At 43.6% G+C, this 23,915-nt stretch overlaps 1 protein-coding gene across 3 annotated transcripts in view; it reads right to left on the bottom strand.

The window, feature by feature from the left end:
* The window catches only part of atrnl1b (attractin-like 1b), a 268,072-nt gene that overhangs the window by 101,437 nt on the left and 142,720 nt on the right, over window positions 1-23,915 (bottom strand). For 2 of the 3 annotated variants that reach the window (XM_064321326.1, XM_064321328.1), the window contains exons 13-20: window positions 21,780-21,898; window positions 21,212-21,344; window positions 17,253-17,440; window positions 15,946-16,159; window positions 15,114-15,302; window positions 7,525-7,746; window positions 6,810-6,947; window positions 2,653-2,746 (exon numbers count right to left, since the gene is read on the bottom strand). In XM_064321326.1, the coding sequence (XP_064177396.1) occupies window positions 2,653-2,746; window positions 6,810-6,947; window positions 7,525-7,746; window positions 15,114-15,302; window positions 15,946-16,159; window positions 17,253-17,440; window positions 21,212-21,344; window positions 21,780-21,898 (1,297 nt within the window). The remainder of the gene's footprint in view (window positions 1-2,652; window positions 2,747-6,809; window positions 6,948-7,524; window positions 7,747-15,113; window positions 15,303-15,945; window positions 16,160-17,252; window positions 17,441-21,211; window positions 21,345-21,779; window positions 21,899-23,915) is intronic. The other variant, XM_064321327.1, reaches the window with a different exon arrangement.

Genomic DNA, 23,915 nt, shown 5'->3' with positions numbered 1-23,915 from the left:
ACAGACTGCTGTCTGCAATTGGTTCAGCCAAATGTCACATGGATGGCTGCATCATGGTTGACCAGCCGGGGGCAGATTTCACCTCTACATTCCCATTCATCCTCCTTCTATAAGGAAACAACCACATTCTTTAGTCAAACCAAAGATACATTGTTTGGACAGAAAGCTAGCCAAATAAAAGATGGGGCAACTAGTAATGCTAGGCAGCTAGGTATGTACCTAGTGTTGCCCCAACATTTATTTGGCTATCATTCTGTCCAACTAATTTTTTAGGCTAAAAATGAGGTGAAACTTTACTCAATTTACTTCTATCGTGGCAAACCTATTGGATAGGACACTGAAGAATGCATCTGTTTGTCTTCTTTAATCAAAATTCTGTTCGCTGCTTGTTGCTTCCAGTTGCGTTCAGGAAAGAAAGAGACTGGATCGAATTCGATGGTGAAAGACAGTTTAGCTCTTTAATGCATGGTCTTACGAGCATCTCCAGTGTAACACCCTATCATTGAGAAATGGCACATCTTAAGTACAATCTCTAAACAAATGGTCTCTGGCCAGGAGGAAAGGTCACATCAATGTGATAATTCACTCCTTCCCTGGTTCCTGTCCCTGACCATCGTGACTCTTTACATTAAAGTTTGTATTCACCCAGGGTTGCTTTCCAATGGCACCTATGTTTTGGGGGAGAGCTTTCATTTGAAAAGGAGTACTCAACACCCAGACAGAAACAGGAAGGGTGTGGGGACTTAAACAGATTATAATTCTGAAAACTGTAATGAAGACACATTGCTAAAAAACACCAAAATCTAACAACACCAATTCCTGAAATCTCCTGTATCTCATTTAGACTGTGGTAGCAGTGGTCATGCCTTGAACGAAGAGTGGCTGACCTCGTGCAAGGATATCGTCATCTTTATTATGATCCATCATGCAGAGATTTTTAAGATGAAATGTGCTAAAATTCCTGGCAAAAAATGTAATTAATGTAATTAATAATCCTGAGTTGTGCGAAGCAACTTGGAAAAATCTGTGTGACAAGTTTGGGCCCCCCCTAGCAGTATGGAGTGACATAAAGCGGAAAAACATAGAGTTCGTATTGAGGATACTGACAGAGCTTTTGGCAACATGGTGGTTCTTTATCACATCGTTTGGAGTACACCGCCTACTTTATCCTGCACACTGCCTCAGTACATAGGATAACCCCCTTGTGCCTCCCAGTGAGTTTGCTTCTCTAATGGACTACAGGCTGGCATGATGGGAAATGTAGTTCTGACATGTCTGCATCAAATGGCCTCTCTGTGACCCCTTTGAATCATTACATTATTTTTGTTTTTACATTGCAATCAAACAGGAAAGACAAATGGATATATTCACACCAGAGAACAAAAGGCCCCATTTCTGAATAATCCAGCACAGCATCATAAACTGTTGGCCTGGGAACTAACATACATAAAAAAGTTCAACTGTGTGTTTTAATAAAGCAAAATTATGGATATATCTCCTGTCATTGGAACTGCACCTTGGGCTGATGCAGATATTAAAACATTCAGTCACATCAGTCAGAGACAGCACCTGTCAGCCCTGAAGCCATGTGAAGAAATGCCACACAGAGATCCCTTACAGGAGATACTGCCAATTGCCTGCAGGAATAAGGACTTCCAAAACATCCTTCATTTTCTCAAAGACCAAATAAAAAATGCAGACAACACTCATGATACACTCTCAGGCACACGCACACAAACAAATGTATACCCACAGAGAGAGTCTCACATACGCAGCACACACCGTAGGGGTGGAGGAAGATGGCACTATTTGTATTTGTATCTGTGTGTTATAACCAACACAAATATTTGTATTCGGATAAAAACCATAAGTGGGTCTGGCTAAACCCAGAAGTATGAGGAGTTTACCCCAAAGCTGTATATAATTCCAAAAATCCCAGATTTTTGCCATTGTAATCACTGGCACTGCTATTGTTGAGATATAAAGCATTAAAGTCATGGCTTTACAATGACATCAATACTAATCCAGTTTAACAGCAGCTAATTTGCTTTTTAAAGCTGTGTTAAACAAACAGTGATAGGATTATTCCCTTCAACTGAAGGATATGTTTCTGTATATCTTTACTGTAAATAGTTTCTATTTCCAATGCAAACCAGAATCTTTCGATTTATAAAACATTGTTTTCTGTTTCTGATGTACCCCAGTTAAAGGGGGGGGGGGGGGTGCTGGGGTTCAGATAGTTCATAAAACTTAGTTTAATTAAAAATAAAAAAGAGAGAGAGAGATGAAAAGTACTGTATGAGGATGTGGAAATATATTTCATAATTAATTATATGCTATTGCATTACCAATGAATATTATGTTAGAAAATACAATATTTTCCTGATTTAACGCGACTTCCAGTATAAACCACACCCACTTCCTGTCTTCTATCCGAATACAGATACAGCTCATTTTGTTGGGTGAACAGATACAGATACAGATACAGATAATGACGTCTCTGCACACCCCTAGTGGTGTGGTGACGGCACTTATGCAGTTTCCTATCCAAGTCACTCTGGATAAGAGCACCTGCTAAATGAATGTAATGTAATGAGAGGCAGTGACTGTAGTCTTGCATCGCATTGAATTTGGCATTGCAGTGGAACTTACAGCTGGCACTGGTCTCCTTTGATGCCTTTGGTCGTGCAGTAGCATTTCCCCGTCAGAACCTGGCACACGTTCGCATGTCCGTTACACTTACAAGCTGCAAAAGGGACGGAGTGAGGACAACAGATGGAGTGGGAGAAAATGGGAGAGGGAGGAAGAAGAAGGGAGAGAGAGTGAACTGGTCAGGCAGTTTAATCATATTTAGCAGTAAACAGAGACCAAGGCCGACCCATGAGAGAAGCTGGGGTCCAGTGGTCTGTCACAGACTCACAGTGGGAATTTTCCGGAAGTCTGACCCACCAGAAGGAGACTATAAAACAGCGGTGAAAAAACAGAAGCGCGGTCATTTCTCTGACCTTCCATCTACCAACCACAGCTCAACCCACGCAACATTACACACACAACACTACTCATCACACATTATTGCTTTGTGCACAAGAGTGCATTGATCTTTGTATTGAGTATGTTCTTTTAGTTGTCGTCATTACTGCAACCTCAGTAAAACCGTTTTGAGTAACAGAGGGGAGGCTTTGTCACATCCCAGTGGATAGTTGTGGTAATAAATTACCATGCATTGGTGATGGGTGCCATCACACCCCCTGATATCCCAACACTACCAAAAAATTAACAAGACCAGGTCAAAACCTAGTATATGGCTGGACCTAACACACGTGATCTGGCTGACCAATGGTGTAACTTCATAACTCGGCTGACCAATGGTGTAACTTCATCACTCACTCAGTCACAGACATTTGTGTCTGTAGGGCTGGCCCCGCTGTTGCAGTCCAGCCAAAAATGAATTGTGACCTTTCAACACACTCCACTACACCAAAAGCAACAACACCCACCCCAAACATCCAAATTAATACACTCCACTTCACCCAGAGCAACAAAGCCCAACCCAAACAACCAAATCAACAAACTTTACTTCATCCAAAACAACAACGTTTCAGACAGTGTTTCCACTTCCTCATGTCCACACCTGCCTAAGGAATTCTCACTTTTTAAAAAATCTAAAATGTCCAGGAGAATTTCTTGTCCATTTGCAATGTAAAATCTCAGCTTCCTGTCAGAGTGATCTTCAGAAGAAGATGGGCCAGGCGTTTAATGGCAGACCCATGGGGGAAGATCTCGCTTAGTCCTCCAACAGACCCTGCTGCATCGAGGAAGTCTCCATGACGCTAAGCCTGACCCATGCCTGTCATAAGCATTTATATCAAACACAGGTTGATGGGGATTTATAAAAGACAGAAATTGTGAATGGCAGTCCCAGGTGCTCACACTACCGTTAAGTAAAGAGCAATCTCAGTAGAGAAAACTGTGTGTGACTGGAAAATATAACAGCTGTAATAGCACCGTGCCTCCGTTGAGAAGGGTGTCTAATGAGCGCAGAATTCACAGCCTGATCCCAGATGTGGCTGTTTTAAATAGAGCTGAGGAATGGCACTACAAACAGACACACACAGCTCACACACACACAGCTCACACAGCTCACACACGCAGCTCACACACACGCAGCTCACACACACGCAACTCACACGCAGCTCACACCCACGCAGCTCACAAACGCAGCTAACACACAGCTCACACACACACGCAACTCACACACACGCAGCTCACACACACGCAGCTAACACACACGCAGCTAACACACACAGCTCACACACACATGCAGTTCACACACACGCAACTAACACACGCGCAGCTCACACACACGCAGCTCACAAACGCAGCTAACACACAGCTCACACACACGCAACTCACACACACGCAGCTCACACACACAGAGCTCACACACACGCAACTCACAAACGCAGCTCACACACACGCAGCTAACACACACATGCAGCTCACACACACGCAGCTCACAAACGCAGCTCACACACACAGCTCACACACACGCAACTCACACACACAGCTCACACACGCAGCTCACAAATGCAGCTCACACACACACAGCTCACACACACATGCAGCTCACACACACACGCAGCTCACACACACACAGCTCACACACACATGCAGCTCACACACACGCAGCTCACACAAACACAGTGCTCACACACACAGCTCACACACACGCCGCTCACACACAAGCAACGCTTACACGTGGAAGTTTAGAATTTTGGCAGGCTCAAATCTCAGGTGAGCCACACTCACTCTTCAAATCAAAGCAAAGTGGGCTGTCAATGGGGTGACTACACATATCCACCAGCTGATCCAAAGAAACACAGACACACAGACAGTAAAGAATTACGTCAAAAGTAATAGTATTCAAACTCAAACTGTTATATATACAGCACTTTTAAACAAATCAATTTGGCTCAAAACTCCTACTACTACTACTACTGCGTCTGACATGTAATCACATTTTACAGATTTCACTGCCTGAAGCATCTGACATCACGTAAACTATATTTGGCCAAATATGATTAAATGTCAGAAGCGAATGACACACTGGGATTCAGGGCCACTGTGGGGGACATGTGGGGGACTTTCACTGCCTGTGCTTAATAACAATGAGCTACACTGACATCAGTATAGCTCGGTTGATCTGACTATGAACAGAGCAACAAGGCAAGGATTGCATTCAGATCGTCACTGTCAGAGCTTTCAGTGGGTTCAGAGCATTTATACTGCTCAGGACAACTACAGTGTGCACAGAGCTGGGGGGTTGGGTGGGCAGGTGAGGTGATATTTATAAAGCATTGGTCGTGTCATTGCGTTTACAGAGCGTTCAGGGCACTTATATAGAGCGTTCAGGGTTACGGTGCAGGAAGTGTTGGAAGCACAGCGAGACACAGCCAGCCTGTGGAGATGTTTCCCGGTGTCTGGTTTTGCCCTGAGGCTCTCCAATAATGCTGAACCACAGGAGTGATTAATCACCTCTTTCCTCGGCTCATTATTACACTAACACATATATTAGCACGTAAATTGTCTCTTCTTCTGTTGTAACAGTTGCCTGGTTTATTTAAAAATCCGAAACCGTGGTCTGGCAGAACTCTATCCTTCCGTTACGTCATGCCAGGCGACTTGCTATTTGTTTGGCTGCAAAACGCCTTTCCGAGTCCCGTTTCCAAGGCCGCCAGTGACAGACTGTGACAGAACAGTGTGTGAAAGTAAACAGTCAGAGAAACGACCTTTCCTTAAGAGCGGAAAGGGGGAGTTGAAAGTTAGGAGGCAGAAGTAAATCTATGCGTGGGTCTTAAAGCGCTAATGGCGAGCGGCTCTGAATAAATGAGTTTATTAAACGGTAAGTGCTTCTCTCCTCTAAGCTCCCTGTGTTCGGCACAATAAGCCGATCTGTATGATCTTGCCCATATAGGAGAAACCCTGCGCGTGTGCGCATGCGTGTGTGTGTGTGCATACAGTGTGAGGAAAAACAAAGTGAGTGAATGTGTGCAAGTGAACGAGTGTGTGTGTGTCTGTATGTGCATGTGAGCAAATACATGTGATTAAGCTACACGTAAGCATGTCCTCCATAGCTCCCCGTGAATGTCTAATCAATGCAGAAGAGCAGGTATTAGTGAGGGGCTATAAGAACTCTGCTGCAATATTGATGCATGAATAATTAATCACAGAATATAAAGGGTTTCCCTGGAGACCAAATAACCACCTCAGCAGGGGGCAGCTCCTCAGATTCCAGCTTGGTCTTTTACTGCAACGCATATTGCACATGAATACCCATCTCCTCTCATTACATAACCCGATAATAAAAACACTAATGAGCTTTCAACAGCACAATAAAGAGATAAACACTAACTATACTCTGACAGCCCAAACACAACCCGCCAATCCCCAAGCAGTCATTAAACAGACAGATGGACGGCCATTAAACAGCAGGACAGAGCTCTCGGGGTTAGCGGCTCGTGACTGCGGAGCGGTGGGGATTTAAAGTGCAGGACGGTCACGTCTCCCCGCTGCTTCTCTGTACTAAGCTACGCAACTACGCTCACAAAGAGCGCAGTATCACCGCTTACTAGCAGGGTAACCACCTCTTACTGCGCTCATGTTGCAGCAGCGAACGTTGCTGCGAAGTGGGCCCACAACAGCGAAGCACAGGCCTTGCAAACAACCCAACAATGCCCGACGATATTTTGGCAAGCCTCATTTTCGATCTCGTCCATTGCCGTCTGCTCAGCTGGAACAAGGGCACTCACCTTGGCACTTCCCTCCATTGGTGGGGTCTCCGTGGTAACCCGGCATGCAGGTTTGGCACTGCTGTCCGGTGGTGAGGTTCCTACATTGGTCACACACGCTGCCGTTCACACAGGTGCTGTGCCCGTTACACTGGCAAGCTGGGAAAAGAGGGCGTCCAATCAGAGACCAGCTCCTTTTCTGCCCAAATATATTCAGAGAACTGTAATTGGCTTCCATTAACGAACATGGTACATACTCGTAAACTGAGCCAGCAATAATGTGAATGAAGTGTTGAAAATCCTATAGAATGATTATAACTATGGCAGTGCAACAGTTTAGTATAATGGGTAAGGGACTGATCTTGTAACATAAAGGTGATAGATTAGATTCCTGGCTAGGTCACTGCTGTTGTACCCTTAACCGGCATTGCTTCCGTATATATTCAGCTGTATAAATGTATGTAAATGTTATATATTAACGATGTGTAAGTAACTCTGGGTAAGAGCGTCTGCTAAATGCCAGTAATGTAATGTAACTATAATTTCTTATGGTAATTTTTTTATCAAGGAGAGAGGAAAGAAATCTCCCTCAATAACGACAACTAGCCGTCTGCAGCACAATGCCAATAAATGTCTGCAGGTCATAGTCGGCTAATGACTTGATGTCCCCGAGTCTCTACCCCCCTCCCGGAGTGCTTTCCCCGCTCTACCACACACGACACAGGCATTTTCTCACCGGGACAGGAGATGAAGGCCCAGTCGTAACCGCGGTCCCTGGGACACAGCCCGGGCTCCAGCGCCATGTCCCGGCTCTGCTTGGACGCCGCGCCCTTCATGGGCCCCCTGTACGAACCCTCCACGCACTGACCCCTCCCTGTGTTGCTGGGGTCGCTGCACCACCCGCAGTCTGGCTGCTCCAGGCAATGAGCACAGGTGCGCAGGCCCGAGCAATTTTGAGCTACAGAGCGAGAGAAGGGAGGGAAGGGAGACGGACAGGGTGAGAGAAGAATGGAATAATAATAATTAATAAAATAACGCGCAAACAAATAATAAAAGAACACGAAAATAAAAATGAATTGACATAAAAATGCTAAAATAAATAAAAGATAGGAAAGCACATCAATAAGTTATGATTCCACCAAGCCATAAGATACACCTTTACAAACTTAAGAATGAAAATGCTGAAAAACTAAATTCTGCTTATTGTCCTTAAATGACATCTTTTTCCATTGCTGAAAAACTGAAAAGTTCTGTACTGTGCAGTGTCCAAGCCCAGTGTGGCCCACCCCACATGTAGGTCAGCCTGAAACCTGAAAGAAGCACAGCTGACGTGCAATGCAAAGCTAATGCTACTTGCTAACGCCTGTTGCATCGTTGGGTCCTGCAACACTAGATCAACGTTGCTGTTCATTCTCACAGATTTACAAAGTTCAGTGCAAAAAGGACCTTTAGTGTTTGTCGCGTTTGTTTCTTGCGAGGGGGAGATATAGCAACTGTCTAAAAATAGGGTGTCACAATAAAAGCGGGCAATGATTCCTCTTCACTGTGGCCATTCAGAGCTGCGTGTGGGCTCCGATCTCTCTTCAGGAGGACTGCTGGGGCAGGGACAAGAGCATTGACAGTATATAAATGGACGCCAGGACATCGCTATTTTCAATGGGTGAAATTTGAGGCCAACTGTATCACTTCCTGATCGGCCTCTCATTCAATGTATACTGGGAATGCACAAGATTGAGCAGGCCCCACATCCCCGGTTTGTGATACAATAGACATACTCATTGTAGTAGCTGCTCTGTAGACTTAGTTGATTTCAGCATTGAGGTTAGAATGCAAAAGCAAGATTCACAAATCTTCCAAGACATTTTGATATATGAAATTATTCCTCATACTCTCAAAATAACTCACTATAATATGTAGTGTGGATGATAGTTTCCCACTTTCCATATGGCAAACCTCCATCAGAGTTTCAGGATTTAGGGAGCTTCTTCTTTAAACCTGACAGCACAGTTATTCGAGGTTGCAGATTTATGATGTCGTTATTTATGCTGAGAAGCCCAAAAATTGTTACTTCCGCTGCCACGCACTAGGAGAGAAATCCTGGGGTTAAGAGTTGAAAGGGATGATGACTTCCTCCAATCAGTATGGTCTGTAGTCGTGACTAAGCTGCTTCCTCGATTCCTTTTAACTCATAAAAAGCTAACAATGGTATATTTAATTCCATTACCTTAGAGATGTGCATTATATTTGCCTAAATTCCAGTTTCTATTCCTCCCCTCTCTGTGCTCCCTCTCTGGGGGGGGGGGGTGTTTCCACTGTAAGTGGACTGTAGGTGTCTATATTCCATACTGCCGACTCATCTCCTGCACTTTTATTTAATCATTTAATAACTCCCAATGGAACTCCAAGTTCTGCATGTATATCAGTGTGCGCATGCTTCGTGAATCCTGCATGTGAATCACGCTCCCAAGTCGTCTGAGAATTTGATTGCGATGCCTGCGCACACACATCTGTACACATGCTTGCAGCATACACACGCAGATGTACGCACGTAAATATATATACAAATATGTATACTAAAATAGCAATTAAATAATATATAAGAAAAGCACCAGAAAATGATCTACATAGTAATCCATTTAAGCATTTATCAACCACATGGAGATGATGCAGAACTGTTACATAAATTGGGCGCAAGACGATGAATTACAGGGAAGAGGAAAAAAAGGTGGGATGCGAACATGTTTTACAAAATCTGGACATATTTTTACAGCGCTAACAAGCTCAAAGCGAATGTACAGAGCTCAGTTAAGATTATTCATACACACTGCTGGGTATTCATTAAGGCTGTTTACAGTGAGTATATAACTCATGGGTGCAGTCAGTGACAGAGTTCCCATGGCGATGCAAGCACTGCCTAGTTACAGGAACTGTTCCTTCAGCTCTAAGCTGCATAGCCACCTTCAAACTTCATAACAGGGACCTGGATTCCAGGGCTCTGAAACTATCGCAAACTCTGTGTAAAATAATACTAGATAAGATAAGTAATCATATTTACTGTGCTTCATGAAGCTCAATGGAGACCAACTGGAAACACCATCCTGTATTTGATACATGTATTATACTACAGATACATTAGCCACTGACTGCAGTTATATTAGAATCCCAGTGATAAACACACCACTACATTACCATGGTTTCACAGTTTAATGGCCTCACTTAGAAACTTAGGTGCAGACAGCCAGTGGAGGATGTTTGACATTGTTTACACACTCCAGAGCTTCATAACTAGACTTAAATACTAGGACTTTTAACATGCTCCTCAGCTTCAGAGGCAGAAGCCAGGACAGTTTACACACAACAGAGCTTCAGAGGCAGAACCCAGGACTGTTTACACACAACAGAGCTTCAGAGACAGAAGCCAGGACTGTTTACACACAACAGAGCTTCAGAGGCAGAAGCCAGGACTGTTTACACACAACAGAGTTTCAGAATCAGAAAGCCAAGACATTTTACACACTACATAGTGTCATTTTCAGAAAGCCAGGACTGTTTACAGACAACAGAGCTTCAGAGTCATAAAGCCAGGACTGTTTACACACAACAGAGCTTCAGAGTCAGAAAGCCAGGACAGTTTACACACAACAGAGCTACAGAGGCAGAAGCGAGGACAGTTTACACGCTCCAGAGCTTCATAACTAGACTTAAATACTAGGATTTTTAACATGCTCCTCAGCTTCAGAGGCAGAAGCCAGGACAGTTTACACACAACAGAGCTTCAGAGGCAGAAGCCAGGACTGTTTACACACAACAGAGCTTCAGAATCAGAAAGCCAGGACACTTTACACACTACATAGTGTCATTTTCAGAAAGCCAGGACTGTTTACACACAACAGAGCTTCAGAGTCAGAAAACCAGGACTGTTTACACACAACAGAGCTTCAGAGGCAGAAGCCAGGACTGTTTACACACAACAGAGCTTCAGAATCAGAAAGCCAGGACACTTTACACACTACATAGTGTCATTTTCAGAAAGCCAGGACTGTTTACACACAACAGAGCTTCAGAGTCAGAAAACCAGGACTGTTTACACACAACAGAGCTTCAGAGTCAGAAAGCCAGGCCAGTTTACACACAACAGAGCTTCAGAGGCAGAAGCCAGGACTGTTTACACACAACAGAGCTTCAGAGTCAGAAAGCCAGGACGGTTTACACACAACAGAGCTTCAGAATCAGAAAGCCAGGACAGTTCACACACAATAGAGCTTCAGAGGCAGAAGCCAGGACAGTTTACACACAACAGAGCTTCAGAGTCAGAAAGCCAGGCCAGTTTACACACAACAGAGCTTCAGAGGCAGAAGCCAGGACCGTTTACACACAACAGAGCTTCAGAGTCAGAAAGCCAGGACGGTTTACACACAACAGAGCTTCAGAATCAGAAAGCCAGGACAGTTCACACACAATAGAGCTTCAGAGGCAGAAGCCAGGACTGTTTACACACAACAGAGCTTCAGAGTCAGAAAGCCAGGACGGTTTACACACAACAGAGCTTCAGAATCAGAAAGCCAGGACAGTTCACACACAATAGAGCTTCAGAGGCAGAAGCCAGGACTGTTTACACACAACAGAGCTTCAGAATCAGAAAGCCAGGACAGTTCACATACAATAGAGCTTCAGAGGCAGAAGCCAGGACTGTTTACACACAACAGAGCTTCAGAATCAGAAAGCCAGGACAGTTTACACACTTACATAGTGTCAGTTTCAGAAAGCCAGGACTGTTTACACATTACATAGCTTCAGACTCAGGAAGTGTCTGACTTCAGTCAGATTTAAAAGCCAACACTGTCAGATACTGAAGCCCAGGACTGTGTATTGGATTGAGGCCTTGAGGATATAGTTTGACAAGGATGGAATTCCATTACAGGTTCTTGAAATAATATATCTGCTGTCCTTTATGAAACTAGAGAAAGCTAAGAATGAGGGTCAGATCCACTATGAGAAAATAGTGAGCACAGTTTGTGCTGCTAAGAGCGCAATAGCTGCCAACAACACAATATAGCTGCAAACAATGCAATAACTACTAACATTATCCATGTCATATTAACAATAGATTCACTAAAGCCTTTATGCAAATCAAGTAACTGTATGACTATGCCAAATAGTGAGCTCTGTTCCGAAGTACAATAGTATGTTAGGCTGCAAAACATGTTTTGTCTATTTTGTTCATGTTTTTAAAAGCCTTCATACGATTTTTTTGAGTTTAGGTCATGCCAGGTTCCATCTTCATCAGCAGTATCTGTACATCATCAGCAGTATCTGTACATTTGAGCCACATCTCAGTTGTCTGAGTGCAGCTTGATTTCTTCAGTCGAAAGTTAACAGCTCACCCGTTGTAACTTTCAGGAAAAATATCTACTCTGTCACAATCCTCCCTCATCTTCACTGCTCTCTCTATACTTCCTCCTCCTGCTTCTTTCTCTAACCTGCCAGTTGACCTTGGTACCTCCACCCTTAACTCATGCCTCTCCCAGTCCCTCGACTCACTTTGTCCTCTTATCTCCAAACCAGCACGCTCTTCACCCCCCTGTCCATGGCTGTCTGAGTCACTACGCTCCAGGAGAACTCTGATGACCTGACCGCATATCACACCCTGCTGGCAACTTTCACATCTGCCCTCACATCAGCTAAAACTTCATTTTTCCAATCAAAGATCAGTGCATGTGTCTCTGACCCATGCAAACTATTCTCCACCTTGTCTTCCCTCCTCATTTCTCCTCCACCCCCATCTCCCTCTTCCTTTTCCACAGATGACTTTCTGGTCGCCTTCGAAGGAAAGGTGGGTAAAATCCAGAACTCCTTAGCCCATCCAGTGAACCCCCCTACCTCCCGGGACAAACCCACGGCCACACAGACCTCCTTCAAGAGGCTGGAGGACTCCGATGTACTCCAACTCATCACTTCTCATCGCGCAACCACCTGTCCACTTGACCCCATCCCACCTACAGTCCTCCAATCCATATCCGGCGAGATCCTTGTCTATCGGTCCTCCATTGTTAATACCTCCCTTGCCTGGTCATGTTCCCTCTGATTTTAAGATGGCTTGTGTTACCCCACTCCTCAAGAAACCCACCTCATACCCCTGATGTAACGAATTATCGGCCCGTATCGCTTCTAACTTTTCTGTCCAAAACCCTTGAGCGAGCAGTGCCTAAACAACTAATCTCTTTTCTCCATAAGAACAACCTGCTAGACCCTCACCAGTCTGCCTTCTGATCCGGGCATTCAACAGATACTGCCCTCCTGGCTGTAACAAAGGCACTCGCCACTGCAAGAGCCTCACGCCTCTCCTCTGTCCTGATCCTTTCTGACCTGTCTGCAGCATTCGATATGGTCAACCACAATTTACTCCTCTCCACTTTGGCTGAGATGGGCATTTCTGGGACTGTTCTGTCTTGGTTCGCTTCCTATCTTGCAGATAGGTCCTACCAGGTCACCCGGATGGGGTCTGCCTCTGCTCCTCATCCTCTTGTTACGGGAGTACCACAGGGATTTGTACTGGGTCCTCTGCTGTTCTCCATATACACCAAATCTCTTGGTTCAGTTATTAATTCACACAGCTTCTCCTATCACTGTAATACAGACAACACGTAACTCTTCTTCTCTTTCCCCCCCTCTGCCTCACAGGTTGATGATAAAATATCTTCCTGCCTGGCTGACATCTCAACCTGGATGGCCAGCCACCACCTGAAGCTCAACCTCAACAAAACTGAGCTGCTGTTCTTCTCATACAAGACCTCCCTACTACTTGAGCTCTCAGTCACGGTTGATGGCACCACAGTGACTGCCTCTCACCCTGCAAAGAGCCTGGGGGTGGTCCTGGACGACCAGCAAGGAGCACATCAAGGCAACATCATGGTCCGGCAGATTCCTTCTGTACAACATCAGGAGGATTGTATTTGTCCTAACATTGTAGCTTGTTCTTCTCCCTAGTTTGGTATGGCATAAGTTAGGTCAGAATAATGTTCACTGCGTGAACTGAACTGTGTTCTTGGCTATAAATAGCTGTACGATATGAGTATTGTACCTTACTGAACCTTTTGTAGTTGTCCAATGACCACCATTGGTTGAATGACTATCAAATTGACTTTTAAAAATTTTTTTGGAACATCTTACCATCTCACTTAATAGACTTTGACTGTCTCAAATGAATAGTTTTCATCAAAACAACATTGTTATTGGAGCTGGAGCGGTCTGAATATTTGTCTCTTTACAATAAAACACCCTGCTTAAATTATAGCAGAAAACAGACTGAAGAGGACATGTTCAATGTCATTTTTGCCATTAAGCAATTCTGGTACAGCATGACTCAGTCTGTAATGATGAACAGTCTCTATCTCCTTAAACCCAAAGAGGCCTAACCTTGTAGAGAAGATTTGCATTGCAACTGAGTTTTAGATTGTCCTAAGAAATCCAAGCTTTTTATGAATTGTAGGTTGCAACCATCTTTGTGAATCAGACAAATCATGTGTTGAGCCTAATTTGCTTCGAAATTAATAATTTTGGCAATTACATTTAGTGAGGAAGGTATAGTGCCATGTGAAAAAGCAAATGGCCCCTTAGTTACACAATCAACCAATAAACTATTTAATTGATACTGATTGAACACATGCAGCCAGCCTTGAATGCAGCCAGCCTTGTTGAATCTAAACCTCACTCACTTTGAACCTTAAAAAAAGCTGTTGAAATATCAGTCTGGAAAGGGTTACAAAACCATTTCTAAGGCTCTGGGACTCCAAAAAACAACAGTGAGAGTCATTATCCCCAAATGGAGTACGCTTGGAACAATTGTGAATCTTCTTTCTCATCCGTGAAGCAAATACAGCATTTCACAGTAAGAACATCATGCCAACAGTCAACTTGGGTATCAAAACAGGTGATACCAACATGGGCGGTAAGGGTTTTTTGATAACCTTTTTCATGAAATAAATTAAATAATAATTTTTTAAAAATTTGTGTTTACTTAAGTTCCCTCTGTCAAGTATCACATTTTATCTAAAGATCTGAAACCATTCAGTGTGACAAATCTTCAAAAATGGAGGAAATCAGGAAGGGGGCAAATACTTTCTCCTGGCACTGTATTCACTCACACACAGAGAGGAAGGTAAAGTATATACTCACAAACACAGTGAGGAAGGTATGTACTCAGACACAGTGAAGAAGGCATATACTCACACAGGGAGGAAGGTATACACTCACAGACATACAGAGGAAAGGGGACATTAAATCTCTCTCTTACACACAGGCACATTGAACAGGATATATGCTCACCCACACACTCTCCAGTCTGCCACTCCAGACACTGTCCGTAGGGAAAGGAGATCACATAGGCGTTGGAGTCAACGCAGCGCTTGGTGCTGCTGCACCACATGCACTCCATGGCCTGGCTGGTGCAGTTGGCGCAGGAGTTGCGCAGGGAGCAGGGTGTCTTGCATGGCCGAGCATTCTGATTGGGGCTCACTGTGGGAGAGACAAATGTAAACAAACTTACGACAGTGGTCGTAACAGGTGGGCTTTTGGAGGGAGTTGTGTTTTAGGGTGGTGGGCTGTTGGAGGGAGTTGTGTTTTTGGATGGTGGGCTGTTGGAGGGAGTTGTGTTTTAGCGTGGTAGGCTGTTCGAGGGAGTTGTGTTTTAGGGATGTGGGCTTTTAGTGGTAAAGGCATTACGTATTAGGGTGCTGGGGTAAATGAGAAGGCTGAATTTTAGGCTGCTGGGGTGTTGGGACTTTAGGGGGGATTGTGTTTAGCGTATTGGTTCATTAGAAGGGGTGGCATTTTAACCTGTTCTGCTATTAAGGGGTGTTGTGTTTTGGAGTGCTGGGTCGTTAGGAGAGTTGCGTTTTAGGCTATTGGGAGGGTAGTGTTTTGAAATGTTGGATTATTAGAGGAGTGTTGGGCCATTAGGAGGGTCATGTTTCAGGGTGTTTGTTATGAGGAGGGCGTGTTTTAAGGATTGCTGGACTGTCCGACGGGTTCATGTTTTAGCCTGTGGGGTTGTGTTTTAGGGTGTTTGGTTATTAGAGGAGGGTGTGTTTTGAGGGTTGCTGGATAGTCAGAGGAGTTCGTGTTTTAACCTGTGGAGCTACATTCCGGGGTATCTCACCGACAGGTTTTTCGCATATGAGGCCGTCAGTCGTGGCGGTGCAGGGGTTGGCCTTCAGGCCCGACACCTCGGCCCGGTCCAGGTAGGCACAGAACCCCGAATCGCTGGGCTCGCCCGGGAGCCACTGCAGGGAGGTGTTGGTGAAGGGGGAGGAGTCCTCCCAGCCCCAATAGGACACGTTAATCTTCCTCAGCCCTACCCACGGGGAGATCTTCTGCCAAGGGGGAGAATCACAACGCAACACACCAAAAACACAGCATAGTTAAAACGCACAGATCACACTCATAAACACAGCAAAGTTTCTCTATAAACCAGAACCGTTGCCAGAGGCTGGTCTATTTTGCACACCCTGTAACCACGACTCTGGTTTGTCACAAAGGTGAGTGGCAATTCTGGGGATCTGCTCCACTGACCAGGACCGTTTTTTTGGGGGGGGCGGTTATTGTGGAGGGTTGGTATAGTGCTCCTGGTTTGTAGTTGTAGGTAGCATATCCGCATATCCCCAAACACACAACAATTCTACATCCCCAACAATGGAAAAGCATTTCCTCCTCGCAAAGAAAAACGGTTTTTAAATTGTATTTCTTACCACTTGCTGGGTTCTGGCTGAACAGAATGCAGAATCAATCGATGGATAGAAACAAACAAAAAAAGGCAGCACTAGAAATGATCAATATTTTAGAAGCACTTCGAATATGGGAATGGACCTGCCCTCTGCCCTCTGCAGAAGCCAAAGTCTCTGAAAGAGTGAGAACCGGCCTTTTTTCTGGCACAAATTACAGGAATTTACAGTACAAGCCGAGCCAGGGCATACTGGCCAGCTAGTCCTAAGTGACCCCATACAGGGCAAACAAAATTAACTCTCCAAAACAGTAAAGCACTGCTCCTATCTGTAGGATCAAGGGAGCTTCTTGCAAACTCCACTATTGCAAATGACAAATGTCTCAACAACAAGACATAAGGCAAATTGGTGCATGCTTGTACTTTAAAAATTCTGTTGGAATTCAGTTTAACAGTTTAATTAGAAATACAGTCCACCATAATAAATTTTAATAGATAAAACAGCATTAGTTACAATCTGAGGCTAACTATCTGTTTCAAGGTTTATGTACAAGCCCAGTAACTGTGAGGAGATTGATATCTAGAATAATCCATGTTTGCTTCCTACCATTTCTGGATGGAGGACAGTGTAAGTGCTGTACGTACTTTTGCTGTCACTGTGTTTACTTCACACAGGAACACACACGTACACACACACACACACACACACACACACACAGCAGGCTGCTCCTGGATCAGCGACTCACCTTCTCCTGCAGCTCGTACTTTTGCAGCTCCTCCAGAATGAAGTCGACCTGCTTCGCGCTGGTGAGGGAGGCGATGCTGCCGTCCAGGTTCTTGCAGTAGTGCTGCGCGTTGTCGTAGCTCTCACGGCTGGAGTTTATTCGCAGACAGGCCTCCCCAACGCGGCTCCAGCCATCCCCACACAGGTGGGCTATAACCCCATAGAAGAGAGCGGGTCACACACATCACACATCAAAGCAATCAATGTAAGCATACTTTCATTTCATAGATCTGCACCACCCAAGTTAAATATTAAAAACTGGAGAAATACATTTTTAACAGATAATGTGGCAAGAACAGATGGAAGAGCAAAAAAAGGGAGGAGGGTGTAGATGTCGATGTGCAGGTGAGACATCTACTTTAGACTCAGCTAGAATCTAGCACTCTCTTTGAAATATAATAGACATTTGTGCTTTTTGATGGTATTGTTATGGCAGAACACAAATGGAATGCTTTTCTCCATAGGGGAAAACAGCAACATTTGTAAAAGCTAAATCCAAGTAAGATATCCAAGAATATTTTCAAGAATGTGCCTGTAAAAATGAATCGGTAAAAATGAGACACTTAAATAAATGACAGATAAAATGCAACAAATAATATTACGGATTGTTGTGAACCACCTTAAAATGAGCAAGTTCAACATTTTGGTATCAAAGAGATTCTAAAGTAGAAAGATTATTAAATTTTAATTCTTCCATCTTTGTTACAAAAAGTGACAGATTAAGACTCGCAACAGATGAGAGATCCTGTAATACCCTCTCTATCATGTTTGGATAAATATTTAATTTCTCAAGGCTAATTAATTGACCATTTATTCAGGAGATGGCAGCCTAAATAGAAAATCTGCTCATTTGCAGCGTTTGTACACACACAGAACTGAGTTAAATATCATTTTTGGAAAGCAAATTCAACAAAGCATGAATTGTTTAAGTTAAATTGACTAAAATCTTATCTACCTTAAGTTTTTTTAAACCATAGGTAGCCTAATATCATTGACCTGTAGTGTAAGCAAAATAGGCACTAACGTTTCAAGAAATATGGCAAAGAAAGAGTTTGGTTTAGATGTGCGAAGCCAAGAACATATTGTGGCAATTCCCAGCAAGAAATTGAACCTTAAGATTTCCAGGTGCAGTGTTCAGCACACACTCAGAAGGGTCCAGCTGATGGGCAGGAAGACTAAGGATAACGTTAGGGGCAGAGGACAAATATCTTGTGGTGTCGAGCAAAAGATACCACCACAAAACTTCACCAAAATTACAGGAATAATTCAATGCAACTCCAGAGAAACCAGTTTCACTGAATACAGTGAAACGGCTTAAAAGGATGTGTTTCTGTTGTTTCCCAATCTTTCTTGGTCCAGTGTTGATGCTGGTTTAAAAGGATGTGTTTCTGTTGTTTCCCAATCTTTCTTGGTCCAGTGTTGATGGTGGTTAGCCCACTGGAGCCTTTTCTTCACATAGCAAAGGCTTTTTCACAGATATGCATAGTTCAAGACCAAGAGATTGTAGTCGCCATTTCACTGTAGTCAGGTAAGCTGGTGACTCCCTAGTTGCACTGAGTTCTTCCTGTAGTTGTGGTGCAGTTTATTTTGCTAGACCTCACATTTTTATCCCATTAGCCAGGAAAATGATGATAAAGGCATTGAAATGCATTTTCTCACAAATTTTTCTCACTAGCTGGTCAGTCGGATAAAATACATTCCAATACTTATCACTTTTTAACTTTTTCCAGTTTTCAATCTCACTAGCTGGTCAGTTGGATAAAATACATTTCAATACTTTTTAACTTTTTCCAAATTAACAAGCAGTTACAGAATTAGCTCGCCTGGTAACGTATCAAGGAATGAGTTAGCTTGCAGTCTTAATCCATTCTCAAGTTTGGTAGCTAACAAGCTAGTAGTCTGCTATTTTAATAGCTCATTAATTGCCAGTTTAGTCATTTTAGCTGGCTAGCTGGATAATTGTCCTGTAATGTTTTATCTTTTTTATGCAGAAGGACATCATTAGCAAAACATACGTAATTGGGCATTTATCATTCATGGCATGATAAATTAAGTAATCACAGTGATGGAAACATAACTATGTAGTTTCTGTTAACATTTTTCTGACCAAGCACAGGCCGTATTTGTGGCATGACATTTTATAAAGTTAATAAAAATTAACCACAAGTTTCAAGGGGTGCGTGCCTCAACTATGACCAAAGAATTGAGAAATAAATTTGCTCATTCTCCTTCAAGCCTCCAAACTGCAAGGGGGCCACTAAGAGGGCCACAAGCCAACAGCTCTGACTTATATTTGCCTCCTACAGTACAGGGACAGACTCATTATTGCAGGTGGCACACAACCCAGCACGCAGACTTAGCCAACAAAGGGTACTGGGATGCTGCCCTACAGTACTGAAATTCTCTTGAGAACTCATTTGTATTTCATGTGTAGGAATCATGAAATAAAAATATCTCGCAGCATGAATACATTGTGGGATTTATTTTGAATGTACATGTGGGATTGTGTTATATAAGCTGTTCTCACAATTCCACGCCGAAATTGAAGCCGAAACGTAGGGCCCTGCTAAAACCTTTCTGTATGCACACGCATAAATAACTTCGGGTGAGAGCGTCAGCTAAATGCCTCAATGCAATTATAACATTGCAGTGTATATAAAACCTCTCCTCAAGATACAAACCTGCACACCATCTCAAATGCTAAATGAGGCTGTTAGAGTGATATACCTGGACCTACAGCACTAATGAGCGATAATAATGATAATATGAAGTTAATCTGTATATAAACCACGCTGGATTATGTCACGACCCAAAACCAGACATGGTAAAACCTGATTCAAATGCACTTGGCTGTTCTAATAAACACGCCCTTATCCTCATTCTAATCTGGTCAACCTTTAGTGTTTTCAGTGATACAACCCAGAAACCTTCTCATAAACAGAACCGAAACAATCCGAATTGACCCACTTCTCACTTATATTCCACAAAAGACTTGTTTTTGTTTGTGTTTCTGTATGAATATTAAAAATACATCACATACCAGCTATAAACCCACTTGTGAGCTCCCCAGATTTCCACAGGGGTAATTTTACACAAACATAAAATTATGTATGTTACGCTCACATTGTTGCTTTAATGGAAATTGGGCTTAGCATACTAATGGGTTGTCTAGCAAAGACCCAGAAATAATGGCTGAGAGACTACGAAGGCAGGAAAAACATCCTAAAATAGACAGTTACTCCATGTAGCTAACACAAATACGCACACACAGATATATAAATACATTCTCTGTTTCTCTCTCTCACTCACACACGAACAGACACAGACTCATTCACAGACACATTCAGTCATTCACAGAACTGATGGACATACCGCATAGACACAGTATAAATATCAATATTAGCATATTTGCAGGAGAAATCTGTGGAAGGATTTTGTAAATAACTGGTGACAAACTACTTAATGACTAAAACTGAAAGAGCAGCTGAGTGGTGTTTCCTGCTCCAGGCACCAGGCGTGAATGAGTGCTGCGTTCTGGTATCAAATCTGGACCAAGCCCATGCCGACTGTGGCCAGCAGCCCCACAGGGCTACGCGTATTTGGTGCCAGCATCACCCGGTGAGGGAGGGTTTCAGCCGGCCAGGTTTACAATGTTGCGTTGCACACCAGCAACACCCGCTGGTCGAATGGGCACCTGTGGTTCGCCTGTTGAGCTGCACGTGACGTGAAGTGTATTCCTCTGATTCATGCCTGTGTAAACCCGACTTGTTAACTGCGATATGACAATGTCTGTGTCTCTCAATAAGCGATGCAGTATGAGCATGATTGACCATTCTAAATTTGGAAGTAAGAAAAAAAAACACCAGAAACAGTCCATAGGTAAAAAAATGTTTTAAAGGGGTGTAGCCTGTCCTGTCTCACCAGGCAGGGCATGGCACTCTTGCTGCTGTGGATCCCATTGGCAGTTGAGGTTGAGAGCGCAGGCCCTGCAGGTAGCCAGCCGGATGCACACCTGCTCCTTCCTAATGTGACACTTGCTGAAGTTCTTTACTGACTGTAAGTGAAAGAGAGTGATAGAAAGCAATAGACAGAATTTATACAAAGAACACTGTGCTAATGTAACAATTCTCCATAGGCAACAACATACTACAACATTCTTCACTCAAACCTAAACAGAAATCAACACTGCACAAATAATAAGAGATTAAAGCTGTTTGGTGCCCTCTGAACCATACCTAGAGACAACTATGTTCTTCACTACAGATTACTCAGACAGTAACTACATCATATTTGAGCCTCATTCGCCAGTACTCCAACAAAACTTTCCTGCCCTCTCTATCCCCTAAGAAATGAAGAACGTCCCATTTAAACTAGATTATAAACATTCTCATTTCAGTCAAAACTCTTAAGTACAGTAAGCTAGGTGGAATTAAACCAGAGCTACAAGTCAGATCAGGACATGTCTCTGTCCCCTTGCTGGCTGACTCACTAAAGTGAAGTTGCTGGAGCTGGAGATGCACTTCTTATCATCACACCACTGACAGCCGTTAGTGTTGGAGGTGCAGCTGGAGCAGTCGGAGTACCTGTAACATCTCTCGTCCGCTGCTACTGGAAGGGAGGTAGAGAGAGGGAGGGAGAGAGCAGGACAGAGAGAAAGAAAGAGAGAGGGAGAGAAGGAGAAAGAGCAGGAAAGAGGAAGGGTGTAAAAGAAGGAAGACACAGACAAAGAGAAAGGCAGGGACAGAGGGAGGGAAGGAGAGAGAGAAATGAGGAAGCCATCCAGAGCACCCACCCAAAGCTATTCCCCTCAGATTCACCCGTAAAACCAGGTCACGTGGTCCCATTTCACCAGACGGATATAATTACGCTCTCGTTCAACCTGGTCACAATTAAGCCAAACCGACCTCTGGTGCTGATCATATAAAAAGCACTGTGGCTAAAATGCCAAACCTGTGTGGTTGGTTCCCAGATAGAAAGGATTTAAACAGTACAGCCATGGCCGGTCTGTTTGTCTGGCTGAGGGCGTTTATTTGCCTGGCTGCCTGACTATCTGTCTGTCTCCTGCAGATAAGGATACTGAGTAATGGAGTACTGAGATTAGACTAATCAGCCAGTCGTCTTTTTCTCTCACCGATTAGTGCTGTTTAAACACACCTTTGAAACCTCTCAACGCAGATTAATCACAGACCATCACAACTCAAAGGTGCAATTACAGATGATTACCTAAAATTGAAGGCCGATTCAGTGTTTTTCGCTTTCAATGTCCAAATGGATACATCTATGTACATTTTTGTTTAGTGATAATTTACTACTTCCATATGAAAGGCTGTTGAACACGTAAAGGCTTCCACATGCTTCAAATGAACTGGTGCGGATGACGCGTTGTCTGGCCACATCGGACAGTGTTGTTGTTCATACCTTTTCCAAAGTAGCTAAACTCGCTGCTGCAGGGGAGCTATAACTGGGTCCTTGAACCTATGCTGTCACGCAACAGCAGGAACTCACAAACTGATCCACAGGATCTCTGAATAAATATATGTATCTTGATGGGGACACACACATTGGAAGGGGGGCCATTTAATCATTCTCAGTTGACAGCCCAGTTCACTAATGAATACATTTCTGTTATTGCTTAAAAATTTGATAAACACAAATATTAAATAATCTTGAATACAACCCCATGAAGGTTATATTGAATTACTCTCCCCAGCTTCCTTGCAATGTTGTTTGATGTTTTTCAGTTCTTTAAATGTAAGCTTAACCAAGTGAGACAAAGGCAAAGGTCCATAAACCCACAATGCAATCCAATATGGTACATAGGATATTAATCAGGGAGGCAGTCCATTCTTCTTCCCTTACTGGTTGTTCTCACCGGCATCAAAGCTAAATTGGAAACTTCAGGAGTTTCTGTGATGGTAAAGTGTGGAGGTGTTGACAAAGCACTCAATATAAAACACATGATGTTGTTATTGTAGAGGGTCTTCGGCAAGGAGCTTTACAGAAAGATGGAGTTTTACAGAAAACTTTGTTTCATCACCAGCATTCCCACTGCTAACGAGCGCAAAGCCTCAACATTCCCATCATGCACCTCTCCTGTATCAGTAGGGGGTTGAAGGGGGGTCTGTAGGTTGAGTCAGAAATAATGAAAATAAAAATCAAACAAATTGTTTTGCCTTCTAGACTAACAGTGTCCCATTTACCAAATTCAAAAAGCACAAAGGCACGAGCACTGCTGCACAAAGGATTATGTAAATGGTGCGTGAGCTCATTCTCTCAGTGTCAGACTAGTGCAGTTGTCCCTGGGAGTACAGTAAGCAGATGAAACCAGGCAGGGTAAATAATTCCATGTGGTCATTATTTCAGTAGGGAGGTCCAGGAACAGTCAAAACCTGAAACCATGAGTGAACTATGCACTGCCTCAGGTGGAGTCAAGCCTTAAGTACAGGCAAGTGCATCTCTCCATTAAGTGATAAGGGCACATCATTAATGCTTACAGGTACCATCATTAATGGATATGCATGATTACAGGTAGCATCTTTAATGGATATACATGCTGTGGTAGACGGCAGGGAGAGGTGAGGGGAGTGGTAATTGAGGGCAGATATGTTGCAGCCCGCTGGCTCCA

Source organism: Anguilla rostrata, chromosome 2, assembly GCF_018555375.3.
Source record: "Anguilla rostrata isolate EN2019 chromosome 2, ASM1855537v3, whole genome shotgun sequence".
Lineage (NCBI taxonomy): Eukaryota > Metazoa > Chordata > Actinopteri > Anguilliformes > Anguillidae > Anguilla > Anguilla rostrata.
This window is presented reverse-complemented; position numbering and strand designations above follow the sequence as displayed.